The 22,290-nt window shown below is 32.8% G+C and overlaps 1 protein-coding gene, 1 non-coding gene and 1 pseudogene across 3 annotated transcripts; all 3 read left to right on the top strand.

Annotated features, from left to right (window-relative positions):
* On the top strand, window positions 11,095-14,184 carry LOC105168036 (scarecrow-like protein 21). Of its 2 annotated transcripts, none has more exons than XM_011087949.2 (2): window positions 11,095-11,127; window positions 12,092-14,184. In XM_011087949.2, the coding sequence occupies exon 2, from the start codon at window positions 12,285-12,287 to the stop codon at window positions 13,941-13,943; it is 1,659 nt and encodes a 552-aa protein (XP_011086251.1). In that variant the 5' UTR covers window positions 11,095-11,127; window positions 12,092-12,284; the 3' UTR covers window positions 13,944-14,184. The 2 variants fall into 2 exon arrangements, with proteins under 2 accessions (XP_011086251.1, XP_020551582.1); XM_020695923.1 differs by lacking the exon at window positions 11,095-11,127 and adding an exon at window positions 11,134-11,414.
* On the top strand, window positions 14,442-14,515 carry TRNAT-AGU. Its single transcript has one exon. It is a non-coding gene; the product is annotated as a tRNA-Thr (tRNA).
* On the top strand, window positions 18,192-22,168 carry LOC105168035 (annotated as a pseudogene).

The following is a 22,290-nucleotide window of genomic DNA, read 5'->3' as shown; positions in this document are numbered from 1 at the left end:
TGACTTTTGCCCCCTCCTCCCCGAATATAAATCTTTAAAAAACAAAGTGTAAATTACACCCAAATCTTCTTAAATTATAAATACTTTTTATTATTTAAAAAATTATAAATATTTTTAAATATTAATTATTTAATAAAAAATACATCATGACATCTCAGTGTATTTGTTAGATAATTGATAATTTCAGTATACGTAATTTTAAATAATAAAAATATATTTATAATTAAGGTAAATTTTAGAGATATATTTTATAATTTATCCCATATCAATTAAAATTAAATAATTATTTTTATTAAGCAAAGATGCTATAAAGATGTAACATTGAGTAATTTGTGAAATGTAAAATAACTTTATGGTTACAAGAAAAGTTGATTTGTAACATTACTATATATACAAAAACTACAATATATTAAGAATATATCTCCATATAAATTATTTCATGTTCATATTTATTACGTTTAATTTTACTTTTTCATATGTTTATACTACAAATAATTATATTTTATTATTCTTAGATTTACTTAATATATCGATTGAAACGGTTAGCTAGATCTTATTTATGTATATTGATAGGGGTGTACCACACCCATTAAGGAAAGGGATAATTACACTCCTTTGGATTTTGATATAATGATATATAGACCTCCTATAATTTAAAAAATTACATTTAGTATCCTTAAGGTTTATTTCTGTTTAACAAATAAGTTCCTCCGTTAGTTGAAATGCATCAAATTTGCTGATATTAACAAAAAAAATTGAAAAAATTCTATATGTATCCCAATTATACTTATTACTAACTTATAATGGGTCAAACAAGTCTTTTTATAATAAAATTATCCTCATACGTCTTCACGCGATAATGCTAGGAGGCAAATCTCCATCGTTATAAGGCTAATTTAGTTCGAAAAGAACTGTTTGACCCTTCACTAAGTCAGTAATAAGTCAATTGAGTAAATATCAATTTTTATTATTTTTTTGTTAATATTAGCAAATTCAGTTAATTTTGACTAACAAATTGACTTATTTTTTAGAAGAAGGCATACTTCAAGGGTGCTAAATGTAATTTTTCAAATCACAGGAGGTTTATGTGTAATTACACCAAACCTGAGAGGAGGAGAGTGTAATTGTCCCTTAAGAAAAATACCTAAACACCCCTTTTAGCAGACTAAAAAAACATTCGAGGCCATAGGTTCCCCGTCCCTGGCTCCAGGCCGAGTCGCTCTTCCTGACCCGGCCAGGCGACCCACTCAGTAGCCCAGTCCAAGAACCCAAGATCTTGATTGCAGGATGTTTGATAATTTGGACTTTACGTTGATGCCACGTGGACCAGCATTTATGGACATATGGTCCTATAAATACCTTCATGCCACCTCATTTATAATAAGATATTTTTATTGTTCATGATCTTATTCACTACTTGAAATCGTTACTCGCTATCTCGAACAAGAACTGACTTAAGCATCGAAGGGTTGTCGTTCGGGACCTTTCTGACTAGCCTAACGTGTATTTCTCTTTTCAGAAATCACAAAGCATCTGAAATACTTATTTCGGGTCGCGGGCTATTACCTTCAGGGAGATCGTGTATGGGATCTCGAATCATATACATTAATATATTTTGAAATACAATTTTTATCATAAGATAGTTTTCTATTTTCTAATAATAGGACGTACGTATGTGAGAAAATACATTTTTTCTTCCCTTTAATCCTTAATAACAATAGCATAGCTAGCATACTCGATACGTGTAATTATATTTTCAAGAAAAAAATTTATAAATATTTGTTTAATTGTGAAGTGAAGTTTTCTTAACCATCTAATATATTTATTAAGGATATGATAAGTGAAATTTTTTTGGCTAATTAGAAAAGATTTAAGTAAATGAAAGATAAGCCTGAAATAAAGAAGGGGGAAAATGTGAGCCAGGGAGGAGAATAGAGAAATAATAATTTGACATTTTCTTTTTAAAAGGGTTGATTTTGAAAATATATTATGTTGCATTTGAATTAAAATAATGAATTTCAAATCCTTAATATCAAATATTTTGAATATATTTAAAAGATATCAAATGCTTTTGTTCTAATTTTAAAGTGTGTATGAATAAATATAGATGAATTTCAATTTCTTTTCAAATAGAGTTATTTAAAATTATTTTTTCAAATTCTTCCCTCAAATTCAAATCCATCACCAAATACACTCTCAAGAAACACACCATAAAGTTGTTGGTGCTTTACTAATATATGTCAGGCTTCTCCAGATCATCCGGCATACGCCCGGATCAAATTAGATTAAATTTGTTATTTTAAATTATATTGTAATTTTTATTTTATTTAATCAATATATACATATTATGCGTATAAATTTTTTCTTTATCACTTTTGGTCTTTTAACATTTAAAAAGTAAAATAGTCCCATGACGTTTTCTCATCAGATATTTTAACAAAATTGGCATGTGGTCTTTAGGGCTTTTACACTTTTAGTCTCATTAATTATGAAATTTTTATTTTTGGTCCTCATAAATTTTAAAAAATAGCAATTTTGACCATTGTGCATTTACTATCTACCAGAAAGCTGTCTTGTAACTAAAAATGACTCTTTTTTTATATGGAATCAAAAATAATAATTTCGTAATCAATGTAATTAAAAATAAAAATAAAGATGTTAAATTTGGGGACAAAAAATGTTATTTCTGGTTGCTTAAACCTTAACAAGCTAAAAGCCGAACGATACATGACAAGAAGCCACGAGTCATCTCATGATTACGAAGAAAAATATAATAGTCATCCTATTTGTTTAGATTGAATCACACGAGAAAAATGGTAAGTAGGAGGGAGAAATTATTCATTATGCTAACAATCAATACTCCGTGCATACATACATACATACGAGAGACGAAGCTCATCAACATAGAAAGAAATTAAACAGACGCACGCATGCTGATGCTGATGCTGATGCCGTCGTGCATGATCAGAGCCGGAGAGACGTATCAATCTCAGAATCACAACACTGAAGTTTGACATCTGGTGAAGTACAAGCATGATCACTACCGAACAACGATTTCCGGGCCGCCGGCGAACCCGCGTTCTTGTTTTCAGAGTCCGGCCATAGCGACAGAGAAAGCTGGCAATATTGTGGCTGATGCCGAGAAAGAAACGTCTCCCCGTAGGAGCCAGCCGGAAACGAGGGTTTGGAGGTCGGAGTACTGTATGATGATGTTTCCGATTCAGAGATCAGTCTCCTCAGCAGTTGTTTCTCCTGTCTCAACTCTCTCATTTTCTGCAGTTGCCGGAACCTCTCTTGCAGCAGAGCAATGGAGGAAAGCGTAACGCCACCGCCATGATCATGACCTTCTCTCACCATTTCATACATACATATATATATATATATATATAGCTGCAGGATTAATGATGATCAAGAAATTGATGGGCTGGAATGAACTGAATAAGCTGCATGGCTGTATATATAGATCTATCTCTTTCTCTCTCTATATATATATGTAGAGAGAGAGAGAGAGAGAGATGCATGTGAGGTTGATTAGAGAATCGGCAAAAAATGCAGAAAAAACAAGAGGAAGAGGGAGAGAGGCCAATCTTGCAAAGTACGGTGTTAGTGTTTGTGGACAAAGGGCGGAGGGGGGGAAAGAAGAAGAGTCCAAGAGAGGGAGTTAAAACTTGAAAGTAGCACATGGAAGGGTGTGTTTGGAGGAATCATAAGTTGGATTGATGCTCTCTGTCGCATTGTCCTTAACAGGCCCCTCTTTTAATTCAACTTTTGTGCCTCCACACTATGCAACTTTTCTTACTTTTTATGTTCAATAATTCTCTTTGCCTTTCAACAACTAATTTACTACAATCTTTTATCAAATTATCAAGCAAATACCATATATTTATTATGTGATTGATTACTTTCTCAAATTATAAACCAATCACAACACAAATATATTGTATTTGTCATATAATTGATTCAGTCCAATCAAACTCGATTTTTCCTAATTTAGGAAGATATTATGATATATAAATCTTGGAAAAGCGAGGATTGTTTCATTAAAAATATTAACAGTGGGATGCTTTTTGCACATTACCGTTAAGTCAGGGTACTGAAATTGGTTATTATAAAAAGTTATGAGTAATTTGACAAAAAAATTATATGCTAGAGGACTAAAATTGCAATTAACTCTAAAAAGAACGACAACCTGACCCCTTAAGCCTCTTAAAAGAAGGTAAGCCAGTCCCATAATGCAGAGATAGTAAACTTCTCTTTAAGAGTTCGGAAGTCTTGTTGCGTTTTTGTTTGTTAGTGGGGTTTTTTTGCCTATTAGTACTTTCTAAAGGGGGTAAACGTAATTAACTTGATAAGAATATAATGATCATAGTTGATGTGATACGAAAAAAAATATTTGATAAATTATTTTTTTGAAACTTACAAATAAATAATACTTTTGAGAAAATGAAATTTCGAGAAAATATCTAATAATCAATCACTGTCGATCTTTTTCTTCTTCTTCATCTTCACAATCATACCTGTCTTTGAAAACTTTTTTAATTTTCCTTAGCTGTTATGGTGTTGGAATGTAGCTAGTTGGAGGGTAGGGCAAGATAAAGGAGAAGTAGCAGCATCCATATATATCGGGGGAATTTTAATTCAAATTGAATTTGATCATATCTAAATTAATTATATGACAAGTGCCATACATTTGTCGTGTAATTGATGTGCAGTTTAGTAAAAGCGACCAATCACACAACAGGCAAGTGATCACACTTACTTTGTGATTGATTTAATTCGATCGAACCTGATTTAAATAAAAAATTTGACATATATAATTTCCAAGGAGGTTATGATTGTTTGATTGAACAATGTATATGGTACTATGATGATGGAATATTTTTTTAAATAGGAAAAAGAGAGTGGAACATTCCCCCTATGTAACATCCACTTTATAAATCAAAAAACAACAAAACATTCTCGTCTAGCGCCTCTCTCAGTTCCTGCATGTTCTTGTCTTGGTGTGAGTTGGAAGAGAATGGGGAGGCCGGGATGAAAGCTCTCTGTGTTTTTGGTATGTTTCAAATTCAGCCACCCCTTGTCTTGAAATAAACAACTTGTTTTTTCTTTAATAGGAGATAAACTTGATCTTTGATGTTTACATGATTTGGCTAATTGGGAAAATGGCCCATAGTGGACAACAATTATATAATTAAGGGATAATTGCGCCGTGTTTTTCTAAGATTTCGTGTAATTATATGTAATTTGAAAAATTACATCTAAATATTCATTACATTTTTGTTTGTCTAAGAAAAGAGATTCCTCCATTACTTAGAATTTATCAAATTTGATATTATTAGGGGAGGGGGGGGAATTGAATAAAAATCCACTCTTATCCCCTGTGGACTTATTATTGCAAGTCAAACATATCTTTTTCTGACTTGAAAATGAATAATGGTAGTTTGGTAAAAAAAAAAATTATTTAATTTGCAATACGTCAGCAATAAATCAATTAAAAATAAAAATAGAGTTTGATTATTATTGATTTTGTTATTTGCTAATATTAAGAAATCAACTAATTAGCACTTAAAATTTTGACTTCATCGAATAAAGGTAGTCACTATCCAAATACTTGCTAGAAATATATAGATAGTCGTTTGATGGTCAGTTGGTCGTCGAAATAATTCCAACGTTTAAGTTAGTGGAGACCTAATATACGATGTACATAGAACATTCTATGACGGAGCCACGTGTCCTTGATCAAGGGCCCAGTTCACCTGTGCCATAGGGTCGGGTCAAGACAACCTTCAAAACACATGAATCCTATGCACTTAGTGAGCTTTTGTAAAGAATTTATTGAAAGAATAGATTATTAGTCGATATTGATGGGTATAACTCTAATTTTATTTGAAAAAAATTATTTTACTCTTGAAGGAGTTTAAAATTGTAAGTTTACCTAGAGGATCCATGTCTTTTTAATGGGGTAGGGTCGCCATCGCGGTCGGGACCCGCGACCCGCCCCGATGACCTGGTACATGTGGGGGACAACTATTGAACAACTCAACCCCCTCTTACGCTATAAATACTCCATGGTCAGTGCGTTTATGGGAAGATATAAATTACGTTCAATACTCTATTTTAGACATAAATTATTGAGCTCGCTTGTTTGCTAGCGACCTATTTATTGGCGACCTTGATACCAAACACTGATTTAAGCATCGGGGGGTGTTAGTTGGGGCCTACCCCGACAAGCCTAACGATTTGCTTTTCTTTTTTCAGGGTCCTTGCATTTGTCTGGAAGGAATAGTGATCTCAAACGGCCTAAAAGATCATTCCATCTGACTAGGAAGGTTGTAGAATTTGATCCGGACTAGATATTTTTAAACTGAAAAGTAGTAAAACCCCATTTCCTAACACTGTATATAACAGAAAAATTTTAATTTAGATAGTAACTGATCAAACTTAAATTAATTATATATATAACAAATATAATATATCTACGTCGTGAAATTGGGTAGCTCGAGCTCTCGGAAGAAATCCCCCAGCAGAAAACAACAAGAAAAGGAGAAAGACCCAATAATCTAAAGAGCACCGCGTGGCGAACTTGACGGTCGCGATTCAAACTTGAGTTGTTTTAGCTTTGCGATCTTGTTTGATTCTTATTTTAATATTAATTATTATTTACTCACGTTTTAATATATATTTTCTTTTTTTATTAGCTCCTCAAGAGTGAAAAAGTTGATGAATTACGATTTGACTAATTTCGTAGAAAATTGTAGCCATACTATACACAGAGAAGAGTCCAGTCAGAAATGCTTGCTCAGTCTAAGGGAAAAAGTCATATTTTGTGGCCAATTAATTTGTTTCTTTATTTATGTATTATTTTATTTTTCTTTTTCAAATGTTATATATTATCCTGTGTGTAATTGAAAATTTGAAGTTGACTTAGGGTTAAGAAATAAGATAATTCAAATGCGTACTACTTTCCAGTAGTCCATTTTATATTTGTTATAAAATGATACATAAATTACAACCGGCTCACCTGAAAATTGTCATAATTATAAATACCCCCTCATGATTGAAAAAATTATAAATATTTTAACAAATATCTCCGGAAAATACTGCAAACAACCCCCTGTGATATTGTAAATGAGCAAATTTAAAATAATGCAATTTACCCTTTTATTTTTTAAAATAAAGCAATTTATCTTCCTAAACAGGGAGAAAATTGCTTCATTTTAATTACACAGGATGGAATTTGCTATTTTTTTTTATAGAAGTAATCTACTTATTTATAATATCATAAGGGGAAAAATTGCATTAAAATCCAATATCCCCCTAAAATAAACTGTCACAAGATGGTACTTTTTAAGATATTTGTAATTTTAGAGGGTATTATTATAATTTTTCAAACAACGAGAATATAATTATTATTATGATAAATCTAAAAAAACGTATATTATAATTTACACTAAAATAATTTATTGCATTTATATCTTAATCTCTTTGAAGTGTGTAATAAATTCTCTTCTAAATAGAATTCATCACATCGATTAATATCCCAAAATTTCTATAAAAACGTGTGAATTTAGTATATATATATATTATCTCACTTTATATAAATTTATTTTATTATCTTTAATTCCACTAATATATTAATTAAATTAATTTATTACTCAATGTATTGTAGATAACAATAAAATGAAATAAAGACAAGTAAGGAAAGAGGAGAGTTTCTTGGTGGGTTCCATTTGCAGAATACACCACACGTTGTTGTCTACTTTGCTTCTCTTTACGCGCACGATCAATTTTTCTTTTATTATTATTTTTTAAATAATATACTATTCATTACCTTATTTATTATTCAAATTTAAAAAATTAATTCAATATATTGAGAATTCAAATCAATAGATATATTAAAATGAGATGAATAAATAAAAAAAAAAACTACTATAACATCAGACATACACAATCATATAATTCGAACACACAATTTCTTTATTGTAAGACGTCAATCTTGCGGATAATTTTGATGCACACGCAAATAAATAAAGAGAAAAGGCATAAAGTTGACGGGACAGAGTCATTATCTCTAATTTACTTTATTACCCTTTTCTTCTTTACTTTATTACCAATCAATTTTATATTTTGTCGATTTTACACCTCAAAAGGGGCAAGTGAGACACTACTTGAAAACACTATCTATAAGTACTGAAGTCAGCTACTACCTAAATTATGGACCGTTTGTTGTTTAAAAAATAGAAAATAAGAAAAATTTTAGTTCGAATTCGACTCGATTAAAGTTGAATAAATTATATTACAAGCACAATACATTAAAATTTTAAAGTGTAATTGGTGTATAGTTTAGGAAAAGTGATCAATCACATTATAAGTGTGATATACTTATTGTACGATTGATTTAATATAATTAAATTTAATTCGAATAAGAATTTTTCAAAACATAAAGTATAGAGCTATGATAGTTGTATAGGTGGCACTATCACTGAGGAGGACTATTATTAGTCAACTGTACAGATGTAAAAATAAATCAAATTTATAAGCATTGAATGTGAACACCACACCAATAATGTTGTACAATTATTTAAAATTGGTTGCATTTACCAAATATGAATATTAAGGTACATCATAGGCGGCCATTTCAAATTTCTAGTAGTGAACTGAAACTCATGTAATAAAAAGGGGAAATAATATTTTTGGTTTTATAATTTATGTTAGTTTTATTTTTAATCTCATTTATTATGGGATTAGTATTTTTGTTAGGTAACTTACAAAAATTAGTATTTTTGGTCCTCATCTAATTTTTTGTCTATAATTTAATGGTGTACAGCATGTGATCCTTAAGTATTTTGACTGGAAAGAAAATTGGTCTGGGATCATTTTTGGGGTAAAATATAGCTACACTTGAGGAAAAAAATAAAGCTTGAAAGAAATTAGATAGCGAGTTATCTCTTCTCTCATAAAAATTGAATCATATCCTTCCCACATTTTTATAAGTTGGAACCAAGTAGAAATATTCATATTTCTACAAGTGAATCAAGTGGGCCAAATGAAGCACTCATATGCTATACTATTGAAAAAAGAGCCAATTTTTCCTCCAACAAAAAATACTTAACGACAGCGTACTAGGCACAAAAAAAGTGCATGAGGACCAAAAATGTTAATTTTTGTAAGTTATGGCACTAAAAGTGCTAATCCTGTAATGAATGGGACTAAAAGTGACATGGGTCACGATCCTACTTATGGGACTAAAAGTACTACTTCCCCAAATAAAGAAAATATCAAACAAGTTTGCAACATAGTGCGGGTCTCAATGAACATACTTTAATATTTTATTATTAAAATATTGAAAACAAATAGTATTTCATTATTTCTGTTCTTTATCAATAAAATTATGAGTTCAAATCCCATAAATATATAGTTGTTTGTTTCTTTTAATAGGTAATCATTGATTTATTATAACAGCAGTTGTTGATTATTATGAATATTTCTTTTACGTATATTAATTTTTGAAAATTTGAAATTTAAAGCAACTCGAAATTGAAGTTTAAAAAAACCGGAGCAAAATAAAAAGAAGAAAGAAGGCGGCTAATACGGACAAAAACTTGTTTGATTTGCAGAGAATCAAGGAATCCACTCCACTTGACTGCAAACAATAATTCCCCCTTGCACTAAAATAATAAAATAAAAAAATAAAACTATACATGTCACAATAACAAACCGCGTAATAAATATTATTATATAACCGTAACTTGCATGTGTAATTAATGATCATTACCTTGTTTTCATATATATATATTTTAATAAAATGATTATTATTATGTCATAAATTTCAAATTATGTAACAACTAATGTCAATATCAATTATATATTATACCCAATAATTACTATTATAATAGATTAATAATTATTATTAAAATAGATCAATATATTCACATCGACGAAATTATAGTTATAGAATTTCAACTTCACGGACTAAGCTAGACTTCATTTTTATCATATTGGTTTTAAGAATTGAACAATTGAATATTTTATATGTTTTAAATTAAAAAAAAGAAAAGAAAATTTTTTTTTAAGTGAGTTTGGAGTCAATTCTCAAGTCTAAGGAGTTCACAGCGTCTCCCCCGACGCAGCAAGATATTTATAATTTGCATTAGTTTTAGTTACTTTTTTAGTCAAGAAACTCGTTCTTTTGATTAATAACAGTATATAAATTATAATAACTTGTCTTGATACACTGAGTAATATATTTATTCAACTAATATATTAACATAATTCATAATAATAAATAAATTATAATAACTCACATAAAATTAGACAAACGTAACTTGTATAGAAATGAGACAAATACTCATGCATTCAGTGATGCTCGAATCGATAATTTTAAATTTATTAATAAGACTTGGGTTTCAAGTTGTCAACTTTAATGACGAGACTAATACATCATTGCACATTTAGTTTGAGTTACTGCATGCAAACGTAGTTTGCGAAAAATGAGGACAAACGAAATTAGTAATAAGGAGTGAGAATGTGGTGGGATTTCACATCACTGCCCTACCAATTCACTCGGCAGAGAGGTTAACATCAAACGACAACATCAAGGAAAAGAGATAACGAAATTCGGACGGCAGGCAGCTGCTCCGTTATTTCCATGTAATGTAATGGACGACGGATTTTGCCCTGAACCACAAAAACAATACAAATCACTCGGCTTGTTTATTACAAAAGAATCATATGTGCAAATTTGTGTTGGTTCCTGGAACAACGCCGCTGTGTCAGTGAAAACGACTCTCACGTGCGGGGAAGTCTTTAACAGACCCTCCTGCTGGGTTTATTTACAGATATGCCATTACAGACACGCTAGTACGGAATCCGGACCGTCCATCGGTTTTCAGGTAGTGAGTTAACTCAATCGGAATCCACCCAGACTACACGGTCCAGGGGCATTTACGTCATTAATGATGGGAATTTATTGTTGTACTGCCTAGTCCCGCTCACCTATATAACAAATCAAACTCGTATAGTGTCAACTCCAGTATGATTTTCCACTCCAACGCAACACATAACCTCTCTCTTTCTCTCTCTCTCTTCTGTCTGTCTATCTCGACGCAGCAGTAATTCGTCGTGAAGGTGTGTTGTGCAAATACAATCTCATATCTTGGCCTTCGCTTTCTGTTTTTGATTGTCGTGCAAGTTATGGACATGTAATTATCTGAATTAAGGGAGAAAAGTTTCATCTTCAGCTCTATGTATTTCTCTCTAGTAATTTCTGGGATTCCGTTTATGAGTTTTGAATTAATCACTAATCAGGGTGTTTTCTTTGCTCTCTTTATTGGCATCCACGATTGAATTATTCATGCTACTGTGAACACGATTTTGGGTTCTGATGTTTGTTCTTCAAGATTTTTCCTGCCAAGGTAAAGGGATTACATGGATTTCCTTGTGCTGCGGGAATTTGTTCTCCTTCTATCTGTTAATCAATTTCATTTTTTTGAGCCCAAATGTCGGGTTGACTTCTTGTTTCTGTAATGTTACGGAATTGCTTACCAGCTTTTTTCCCCTCTTCTTCTGCCTTTTTTTGCCCCTGTTCCTGTGCTGATGGAAGAGCTGATTACAATTATTTAGGGAGAGACCTTCAGTTATAAAGTTGATGAATTTTTTCACAATTCAGCTACGAAGTTCTCCAATTTTGTGAAGATGCAATCAGTTTTTAGATGGTTTTTATTTTGTTTATGTATTAATCAAGAGCTGAAGATATGGGATCGGCATAGTTGATTGGCTTGTTAGAGGGTACTGAAATTGGTGGAGTACTGATTCTTGTACACGTGTAAAATTCTTTAGTACTGTTGTGATATGAGGATTGTGAAATAAGATCTTGATTTATTCCTTATATCGAAGCTCCCTGGCTACTGCAGCCGCTAGTGCATTCTTAGCCGCCAGATGAATTGTTTAGGATATATTCTATTATTCTGATTGCATCTGTAGCCTGCTCATAGTTAAGTATCTCCTGTAATCTTGACTTTGCTGGCTGACTTGATCCATCCACTTTCCGTTGTCGAAATGCATTGACTAACGTTCTTCTTTTGTATGGCAGAATTTGTTGGTCTTAATAATCTCCCGTAGGCTTGCTATTATATCTGCGGCGCTGCTTTCTGTTTCCAAGGAGTATCTTGATGCGGACCGAGATGGTACAGTCACTTAGATATTTACTAACGTTGGCTGTGTGCCAGAACACTATAATCTTCCAAGTCTGAGTGAAACAAAAATTGAAATTTTAACTTCTTGAGATGCAAGAATCCCAAGAGTCTCAGACATCTTCCAGTGTCCACAGTTTTTACCATCAGACAATGCAGCACATTGAGCCATATTGCCTTTCAACTTTTGAAGTTTTGAATGATGATTCAACTCACATTAGGAGGCAGGCAACTGAATTTCCGTTGCGAACTTATGCGGAACAATTCTTCACTCTAGAATCAACACCAGCATCTGAATACGCCGTCTATAATTCGCCTTCAACTCCAGGTGTCTCCTCAAATATGAGTCCGTTTTCTCCACAATATTTCCAGTCGTATGCGTCTGACCTCCATCACGCATCTGATAATCCTTGTGGTTCACCAATGAGTGGATCCTCCGGGGTTGATGATGAAAATAAGTTGATGCATGCACTGTGGGTATTGAGGAACGAACTACTGGGGCCTGAATGTGATAGTGACTCTAATGGCTCGTTAAACGGCATAGTCACGCAGGCATCTCCGTTCACTAGGTACAACCGAATCCTGGAAATGGCCCCCCATATGGACCTGAAACAATTGCTCGTAGCCTGTGCCAAAATAGTTTCTGAAGCTGATACTATTTCTTTGTCCGAAAGAAGGGTTGCTGTATCAGCTGCAGAAGCTCTCATGGACATAATAGAAAAAAGGGTCTCCATATGCGGTGAGCCTTTAGAGAGATTAGGTGCATACATGTTGGAAGGGCTCAGGGCAAGGATTTTATCATCTGGAAGCATAATCCACAAAAAGTTGAAGTGCAAAGAACCAACAAGTTCTGAATTGATGTCCTACATGCACGTGCTTTACCAAATCTGCCCGTACTACAAGTTTGCTTATATGTCTGCTAATGTTGTCATCGCGGAAGCAATGGAAAATGAGAACAGAATCCACATAATCGATTTTCAGATTGCACAGGGTAGCCAGTGGGTGACCTTCATTCAGGCGATCTCACATCGTCCTGGTGGCCCCCCATATATCCGTATTACAGGAGTTGATGATTCTCAATCAGCTCATGCTCGAGGTGGAGGGCTGCAGATAGTTGGCCACAGATTAGCCCAAGTAGCCGAGTCGTGTGGAGTACCTTTTGAATTCCATGGCGCGGCAATCTCAGGGTGCGAAGTCCAACTGGAAAATCTTCAAGTCCGGCATGGAGAAGCCTTGGCTGTAAATTTTCCTTACATACTTCACCACATGCCAGATGAGAGCGTAAGCACTACAAATCATCGTGATCGCCTTCTTAGACTGGTCAAAAGCTTGTCCCCAAAAATCGTGACCCTTGTGGAGCAGGAATCCAACACTAACACAGGTACTTTCTTCCAACGATTCGGTGAAACTCTGGACTACTACACAGCAATGTTCGAGTCCATTGACGCGGCATGTCCAAGGGACGACAAGCAGCGGATTAATGCAGAGGAGCACTGCGTGGCAAGGGATGTCGTCAACATAATTGCTTGCGAGGGGAATGACCGGGAAGAGAGGCACGAGCTTTTTGGTAAGTGGAGATTGAGGTTTACAATGGCTGGATTTTCTCCAGTCCCATTGAGTCCATCAGTTAGCTATACCATCAGCGACATGCTGAAAGAACATAGCCCCAATTATAGAGTTGCAGAGAGCAGTGGCGCTCTGTATCTTGGATGGAAACACAGAGCTTTGGCAACATCTTCTGCTTGGAGATAGAAATACATGAATACATAGCTTATCAGGAGGTTTGCCTGTAGAGTTCATTTTCCTTGTGTAAAGTAAATATGCTGTTAGGTATGCTTTTCACCGGCTAATTAAGTTGTTCTGGTATGAAAAAATTCTTATTCAAATTAGGTTTGATCGAACCAAACCAATAGCATAGCTAGTGCATCACACTTACTATGTAATTTTGCACTTTTTTGAACTATACACCAATCACACAAACACGATAAATGAATTACACTTGCTTAATAATTAGTTCCCATTGGCTAAACCGAATTCAAATTAGAATCTCCGGACATGGCAGCTTAAGTATTGTGATTACCGATAGCCTAGACACACCCCATCATAGGATGATGATGGTAGCAAGATTTTAAACTGATAACTCTGACTACATGACTTCTCGTCTTCGTCTGGTTCCACTCAACCAATTCTCTTTAAAATGGAAGAAATGAAGTTCTTTCTAAATAAAAAAATGTGACGTTCCAGGCGTCGGCTTTCATAGCTCAGTTGGTTAGAGCACCCGTTTAGTAAGCGGGAGGTCTTGAGTTCGACTTTCAATGAAAGCAATTTTTATTGTTCGACAACTTTGTCCATTTTATTTTAATAAGTACGTCTACTTATTTGATTTATGATTTATTTATCAAAACAACCCCAAAGTTTGAAACATGAAAGTAGTGGACTACCACATCATTCTATTCCTTTTTCCTTTTTTCCCCCTCCTTTTCTTCTCTTTAATTAAGTAATATAATATATCTAACTAAATTCCTCCCTTATCATATATCACTTTAATTCAAGTCGTCTTTTATTTAAAGTTCAACGCGAATCGAAAAAAAAAAAAAAGAATTATGACGGACGTACATTCTTATTCTTTTTACTATATCAAATATAAAAAAATACTGATTTAATAGATTAATTATTTTAAATCAAATAAGAATTTTCCAACGACATTAAAAGATTCCAGCAACCAGCCTTTTTGGTCTGACAGACTATTTTGCAACTCAAAATTGGCACACATTAGTTGGACAATGGAATATTACTTAATTAATTCCATGTACATTCAAATAAATAAGTAATGGACTATTTTCTGTAGGTACCTAAAACCAACTTTTGCCTGTTGACTTTCCATCAAACATTTTATTTTTTCACAATTCTAAATTTTATTGTGATGAGTTTACATAAATTATTTACATCACACATCCAATATTAATTCTATTTTCTCTTCGTACTATGCCCACGTAATCAATTTTTGAATCAATTTTTTATAAATATAATTTACTTGTCGTCGTGTGGTAAATTTACATCTCATCTAATTCAAATCATGCCTACATCTCTTTTTGTTTAGCCGTCGCTTAATTATTTAGAAAAATATAAAAAAAAAAGGTATGTTTTGATGATGTTGCATTTGTCTTTAAGTGCCCAAATTTCTCAAGGCTCCAAATTTATGAATCTTTTGCAGAAAATTAATATTATTTTCTTAAAAAAGTGAAGAAACAAAACACAAATTATTTATGAAATTCGGTTTTTTTTTTTTCATAAATGGTGGTGGTATGACATAACAGCATGTGGGTGATGAGTGGGCAAACAGGGCACTTCCTTCTGTCCTTCACACACACACACACACACACATATCCCATTTTATTTTAATTTTTTTCTAATTCCGACGGATTTAAACTAATCACACAACATGTGTGATATGTTTGTAATGTAATTGTTCGTTTTTATTAAATTATACACTAATTATAACGATAAATATATTTTCTTTTTTCTGATTAAACATAATTGTTTGGTATTCATTTAAGTAAATAAATTACAAATAAAACTTACCAAAATTACTTAAAAAGGAAAACTAACAACCCATTGACACTCTAATATTTATATTGCTTCTCGAAAAACTCCAACTTTCAAAACGATTTTAATTTCAGTACTCGCAACAAATAATTTTGTAACCTCCACTAGAAAAAGAGTATTCCATATACCAATGAATAAAATTTTTCTTCTTTTTTTTTTTGGATAATTCTAAATTCAGAATATTATTATATAGAAATTTTATAAAATTATCAAAAAAATTACATATATATATATATTATATATGGGGGGGGGGGGGGGTTGGTTGTTTCCAAATTAATTGAGTAGAGGTAGCATCATGTGAGATGACAGGGTGCTGTGCCGGCGTCCATTTGATTTAGGGTTCCACATCACATGATCATCTTTACCTATATTTCTTTCTCAGATAATTACTCCTTTTTTCTTTTTATAATAATATTTTTTAAAAATAAAAATATAAATCAATCGTTAATAACATAATACATTTCTTTTAATAAATTAATTATAATTACATAATGCATTTCAATATTCATCTATTATTAATATTAAACATGTGATATTAATCAGTAATTGTCGTCAATTAATGTAAATCAATATTGATACATTGATAAAATTTAAATGTATGATATACTGATTATGGGGTCTCAATTCAACCAACTAAATCATAATACTAAATTAATAGGGTTTTTATGGCAAGTAATAATTCGTTGGAGCTGTAAGTCCCCATTTTTTTTTATTTTTTTTTTCACTTTGAAGTTATAATAGCAACAGTAGTAAATTGCTGACACTTTGAAGTTTGAATAATTACAAATACTCTCTCTTTATTTGTGAAATTACTAATATTTATCTGACTGTAATGGTAGTCCAACAACTAGCCAAATGCGTTAGGTTTTCATTCATATTTTTGCAACAAACTAATCAAAATGCCCTTGTGAATTATGAATTATACATTTACTTATTTTTTATTTTTCTATGAACTAAATGGACAACTTTTTTGTAGTTTTTCAAGATTTTCCCTTTTTTCTTTTATAGCTTTTATTTAACCAAAAAAAAAAAATACAGCAAGAGTAAAAGTTGAAAATTCCAGCATCTATCTAAAAATTATATAATTTCATCAAACATCAAATGGTATTGATAATTTTTTAAATAATATCAAAATATTCATAATTATGCAAAAATTTAAAAGAACTCATTATAATTCAACTCTTTATGATCTCAACCATTGATTTATTTTTTCAAAAAATGAAAAAGAAGGGGAAGAAATTGATATATTTGCTCATCTTTATTGGTATTAGACAACAACAAATAACTGCAAAAGTCGAACAAAATTCTTGATAAGATTTTGACTCCTTACCTATCTATCTATATATATGAATACAACCTCAATTTTTAAGCTTTAATTTACCAAATATTTCTATTTTTATTTCCAACCATTTTTCAAAGTTATGACTTTGTAAATAAGAAATATATCAAAGAGATCAATTCTTCACCTTTTTTTTATTATTATTTTTAAATCTTGAGTAGAATTTCATGATCGATTTAATAATTTAATGAATATAATTTCAAATGACTCAACATAAGAATTTAAAATCTTTTTAATATTTTATAATACATAATTTTTTAAATGGTAGCCGAAGGAATTAAGATTCTTTGAATATAGAAAAACATCCACATGAATATTTTTGTTATTCTTTTTAATGGATTGATTACAATAAAATCATGAAATTTTAATTATCAATAACTGTTATTACAATATACCAACAATTATTATTAAAATGAATTGGCATCAATACATTTGTGGGATTCAAACCCATAATAACCTTTTTATTATTATTAAAATCTTATAATTTCTAACTTCAACTCCATAAATCAAAATACAGTCTTAAAAGTTTTTATTCGAAGATAAAATTTCCAATAATTAATCATAAAACTACAATAGTTTGGATAATTTATAATTTTTTTTAATAAAAAATGTTCTATTGGTTGAAACATAATTTTTTTTACAAGTATTGGATGAAACAGAATTAAACACAACCTTATCGTTAAATTGTAAATAATGAAGAAACAATTAATTTAATGTGACAAATATATGAATTTTTTTTAATTTAAGTAGAATTAATAGCACAAGATGAGAGTTATTAGTAGAGGATTAGAGAGTGATTAGTGCATGTCTATATCTCTAACTTGTTGATTGCAATTTAGATATAATGAATTCAGTAATCCAAGTTTAGAGACCACAAACCACATTGTCGAGAAGATTTGCCATCAATCTTGAAAAGGACAACCTTGATAATGGAACAATAAGGTACAAAATGGAAATATATGTAAGATGATGGGCCACATTGCAATTTTTTCGAGCTCCTTGTTTTATTTTGTATTTCGCCAAAAGAAAATTTCAAAAATGAATAGACAAGAGCCTAGTCACCAATTTCATCGTCTCCTCTTCTACATTTCTTACACGAGAGGATAGCCAAAAGCTCTCTCTCTCGCTCTCTCTCTCTCTCTCTCTCTCTCTATATATATATATATATATATATACATACACTATATATATACAGAAAAACAACAGGCAATACATCAAGACCACCACTTTTGGATGTGAAAATCAATCTCCACGGGCCATATTATCAATGTTTTCATCTCTTTCACATACACATATACTATAAATACATGAGCTTTGGCAGTTCTAACAACACTGAATTTTGGTGAAACAAGAATAAGAATAAGAAACAGAAAAAAGGGAGAAGAAAAGAAGAGGGCCCTTCAGCCCTCTGCTTCTCTACCTATGTTTTCTATCAGATCTTGAATTGAATCCATTTCTTTTTTGTTTTTCTGGGCCTTATTTTTTTGGTAAATACAAGCTCATAGTTTGGGATGTATTGTCATTTTCTTGCTTGTTGCAAGTCAAAGTTTGAATCTTTATCGATTTCTTTTTCAGGGGTTTTTGGATTGTTGGTGCTGTTTACTTCGATCTGTTAAAGATCAGATGATCTCTTGTTGAATAAGAAATTGCCCATTTCTTATTGAAGCCGGACAATCTCTTGGATTCTGTTGGGATTTTTTTTCTTTAAGGTATTGTATTCTTTACGCAATCTACATTATCACGTTTCGTGATGTTTGTATTCTATTGTCTTCTTGGCGGATTCTTTATTAAGTTAGCTGTGTGAAATATGGAAATTGAATTGTAATATCAAGTAGTTTTGTGATCTAGCTTCCTTGCTACTCGATCCCTCCCTTGTTCTTTACCTTTAGCAACTTGTTTCGTTCGTCTTTATTGTTGAAACATTGAGTAAAGTAATGGTTGTTGATACACACGAAACGTTTGGATATTTGAGTAGATTTGTTAACTGGAAATTGAATGGTTGATCGGCTCTCAGGTGTGCAGAATGGAAATGGAAGCTGGGAAGTTGTTCATTGGTGGGATTTCTTGGGACACCAGTGCGTCTCAGATTTCCAAGCTTTTGGAGAAATAGTGGAAGCCGTCATTATGAGAGATCGAACCACGGGCCGCGCCCGTGGTTTTGGTTTTATTGTTTTTGCCAATGCTTCTGTTGCTGAAAAAGTTGTCAGGGAAAGGCACATCATCGATGGCAGAACTGTAAGTCATGCATCCACATTTTGAAGGCAAAGCATTTTCTGTTTTATTCTGATGCTGCTTCTATTTGCAAATTGGAATCAGCAAACGGCATTCAGCAAATCTACAACCTGATTATGTAGTTTTTCAAAGATCATAGTCTGATATGTCATACCTGCATGATAGTGTTTCAATTATTTAATGCATGATTATATGCATAAGAAATGCATCTTATGGTTCTTGTTCCCATTTTCATGTTGTATGTGACATTTTTTATGCAAATACTTTGGAAGTCTCATGGCATTTAATGTCTGAGATTCTCTGTGAGTGTGATTTTTAGTTGTAACTACCTCTTGTTAAGAAAAATGGGATATTCAAGAAACAGACAAAGACAAGCTATCAACCAAGTGATGCTATTGCTAGTGTCTTTGATATGTCTTAATGGTAATCTAGAAAAGGAATATTGTTGATTAAGCATGTGATGTTGCTTAGGCATGCAGCATAGCGTATTGTAACGGATTCATGAGTAGAATCTGGAATAAGGACTGATATTGGTGGTGTGTGCTGGTTCTTGAAGTCCATTTTAGTGCTTGCATCATGGAGAAGATGGGTACATGAAAAACACTTACAGAAAAGTAACGAGTCAAGTGTTGCAATTGTTATCATCATCTGATCTTTTGTTGCTAAAGTTCATTTTTCATGTACCAGATAATTGGTTTTTGCTGTTTTGGATCTTGTGATGGTTTACTAAAGCAACTTCTCATAATTGATTACAGATATGCTTGTTAGTTAGAACTTATTCTAGAAAACTGGGACCCATTTGTCTAATTTTTCCTTGTATTTTAATTTCATTTCATGTAGCACTTCCAATTTATTGTAGCTATCTTATTGAAGAAATTTTTGGAAGTTTGTGTAGTTTTACTTGTTATGGTAAGTAAATCCAATTTGCATGTACCACTTTCAATTTACTGTAACTTCCCTACTCTATATACTATAGATTTTCATTTATGTCTATAGAGAAGGAATTTTAATTTATCATCTAATACCAGCGAATTTAAAATATTAGTATATTCCATGCTGTTTCCGAAAAACTAATCAGCAGGTAAATTTTGTCGTTCATCAGGTGGAGGCAAAGAAGGCTGTTCCTAGGGATGATCATCAGAACTTCAACAGAAACAATGGCAGCATCCAAGGGTCCCCCTGTCTTGCCCGTACAAAAAAGATTTTTGTTGGAGGGTTGGCATCTACCGTTACAGAAAGTGACTTCAAGAGGTACTTTGATCAGTTTGGAACAATAACAGATGTAGTCGTGATGTATGACCATAATACACAAAGGCCTAGAGGTTTTGGATTCATAACTTATGATTCAGAGGAAGCAGTGGATAAAGTTTTAGTCAAAACCTTTCATGAACTCAATGGGAAAATGGTTGAGGTTAAGCGAGCAGTACCAAAAGAGTTATCTCCAGGGCCAACACGAAGCCCTTCAAGTGGCTATAACTATGGCCTGAATAGAGCGAGCAGTTTCCTTAATCCTTATACTCAAGGATATAATGCAAATTCTGCAGGTGGTTATGGCATGAGAATGGATGGACGGTTTAGTCCTGTAACAGTTGGACGAAGTGGATATGCTCCCTACAGTCCCAGTAATCACAGTATAGGATCGAGCTTTGACTCTGGATTCAGTTTAAACCTTGGTGCAAGCGCCGATTCTGGTTTGGGCTATGGACATGGGATGAACTCTTATTTCAGTGGAAATCCAAGTCGATATGGCAGTCCAATTGCATATAGTGTGGGTGGCAGCGGAAATGGCTCGTTGTCCAGTACCACAAGCCGAAATGTGTGGGGCAATGGGAATTCTAATTACGTTACAAATTCAGTAACTTCAAATGATTTAGTTAGCTCTGCAACAGGAAATGCTGGAATAGCCACTGGTTTTGGAACTATTGGGGAAATTTGGGGTTTCTCGCCTGTTTCTGCTAAAGGTAGGGAAGGTGGTTCCTTAAGCAGTGGAAATATCCTTTATGGCCGGGGGGATAACAACACTGGTGGCAGGACAGGTTATGTCAGAAACAATGGAGGCACTGCTGGCACACCATTATCGTATTCTGTCACAGATAATGTCAGAAACGGGGTTTTTGGGAACTTATATGGGGATGATTCATTCTACCTTAATCATGCTTGGCATTCATCATCTCCAGAGCTCGATGATTCTGTCTCTTTTGATTATGGACGAGGAAATTCAGCAGCCGATGTTACATCTAACAACTCAGTTGGTTATCCTGGGACTTACAGTACTATTTCTGCAAGGTCAAATAGAGGTAAGCATTACACATCTCATCTCCACTCTACATACATATTCTTTTTCTTAATTGGACTGGAATTTGTCCGTATCTTCGATCTTATGCGGAAAAAATAAAATATCATTTGCATGCATAACTGAATGCCAATGAAGTTATTCACTGTTTTATTGTCAAACAGGAATCGCAGCCTAGGAATATTACCATATGGATATAGTAGGCTATATGTATACAAGTGGAGTCAAAATGTAGGACGATCTCTTGTTCCTTGCTGGAGATGCTTCATCATAGACGTATACTTAATCGAGCTAATTGCGTACCCGTTCCGGACGACTCATTACCATGAGCAGCAAAACGCTTTTGTAGTGAGGTCCTAAGTCGAGCTTTTTAATATATGGGTTTCGTTTCTCGTGATTTGTTTGAGATGTGAAATTGGATTTGCGGAATGTACTCAAGAAAGTATATTATCACGCATCGTTGTTGACATGGTGAGATATAAAAAAGCCACTATTCTTTTGTGTAGACTCGCTCTTATTCTCCTGCTGTGTGGTTATTCGAATTTTCCCAGTTCACGTCAGGTTTCGTGTTTCAGTTCTTGGCAGACTGAATACTACACTTACTAAAACGACTCGTTTTTCAGTTCTTT

This window comes from Sesamum indicum, linkage group LG8 (assembly GCF_000512975.1).
Source record: "Sesamum indicum cultivar Zhongzhi No. 13 linkage group LG8, S_indicum_v1.0, whole genome shotgun sequence".
Taxonomy (NCBI): domain Eukaryota; kingdom Viridiplantae; phylum Streptophyta; class Magnoliopsida; order Lamiales; family Pedaliaceae; genus Sesamum; species Sesamum indicum.
The sequence above is the reverse complement of the archived record's forward strand: the minus strand, read 5'-3'. Positions and strand labels throughout refer to the sequence as shown.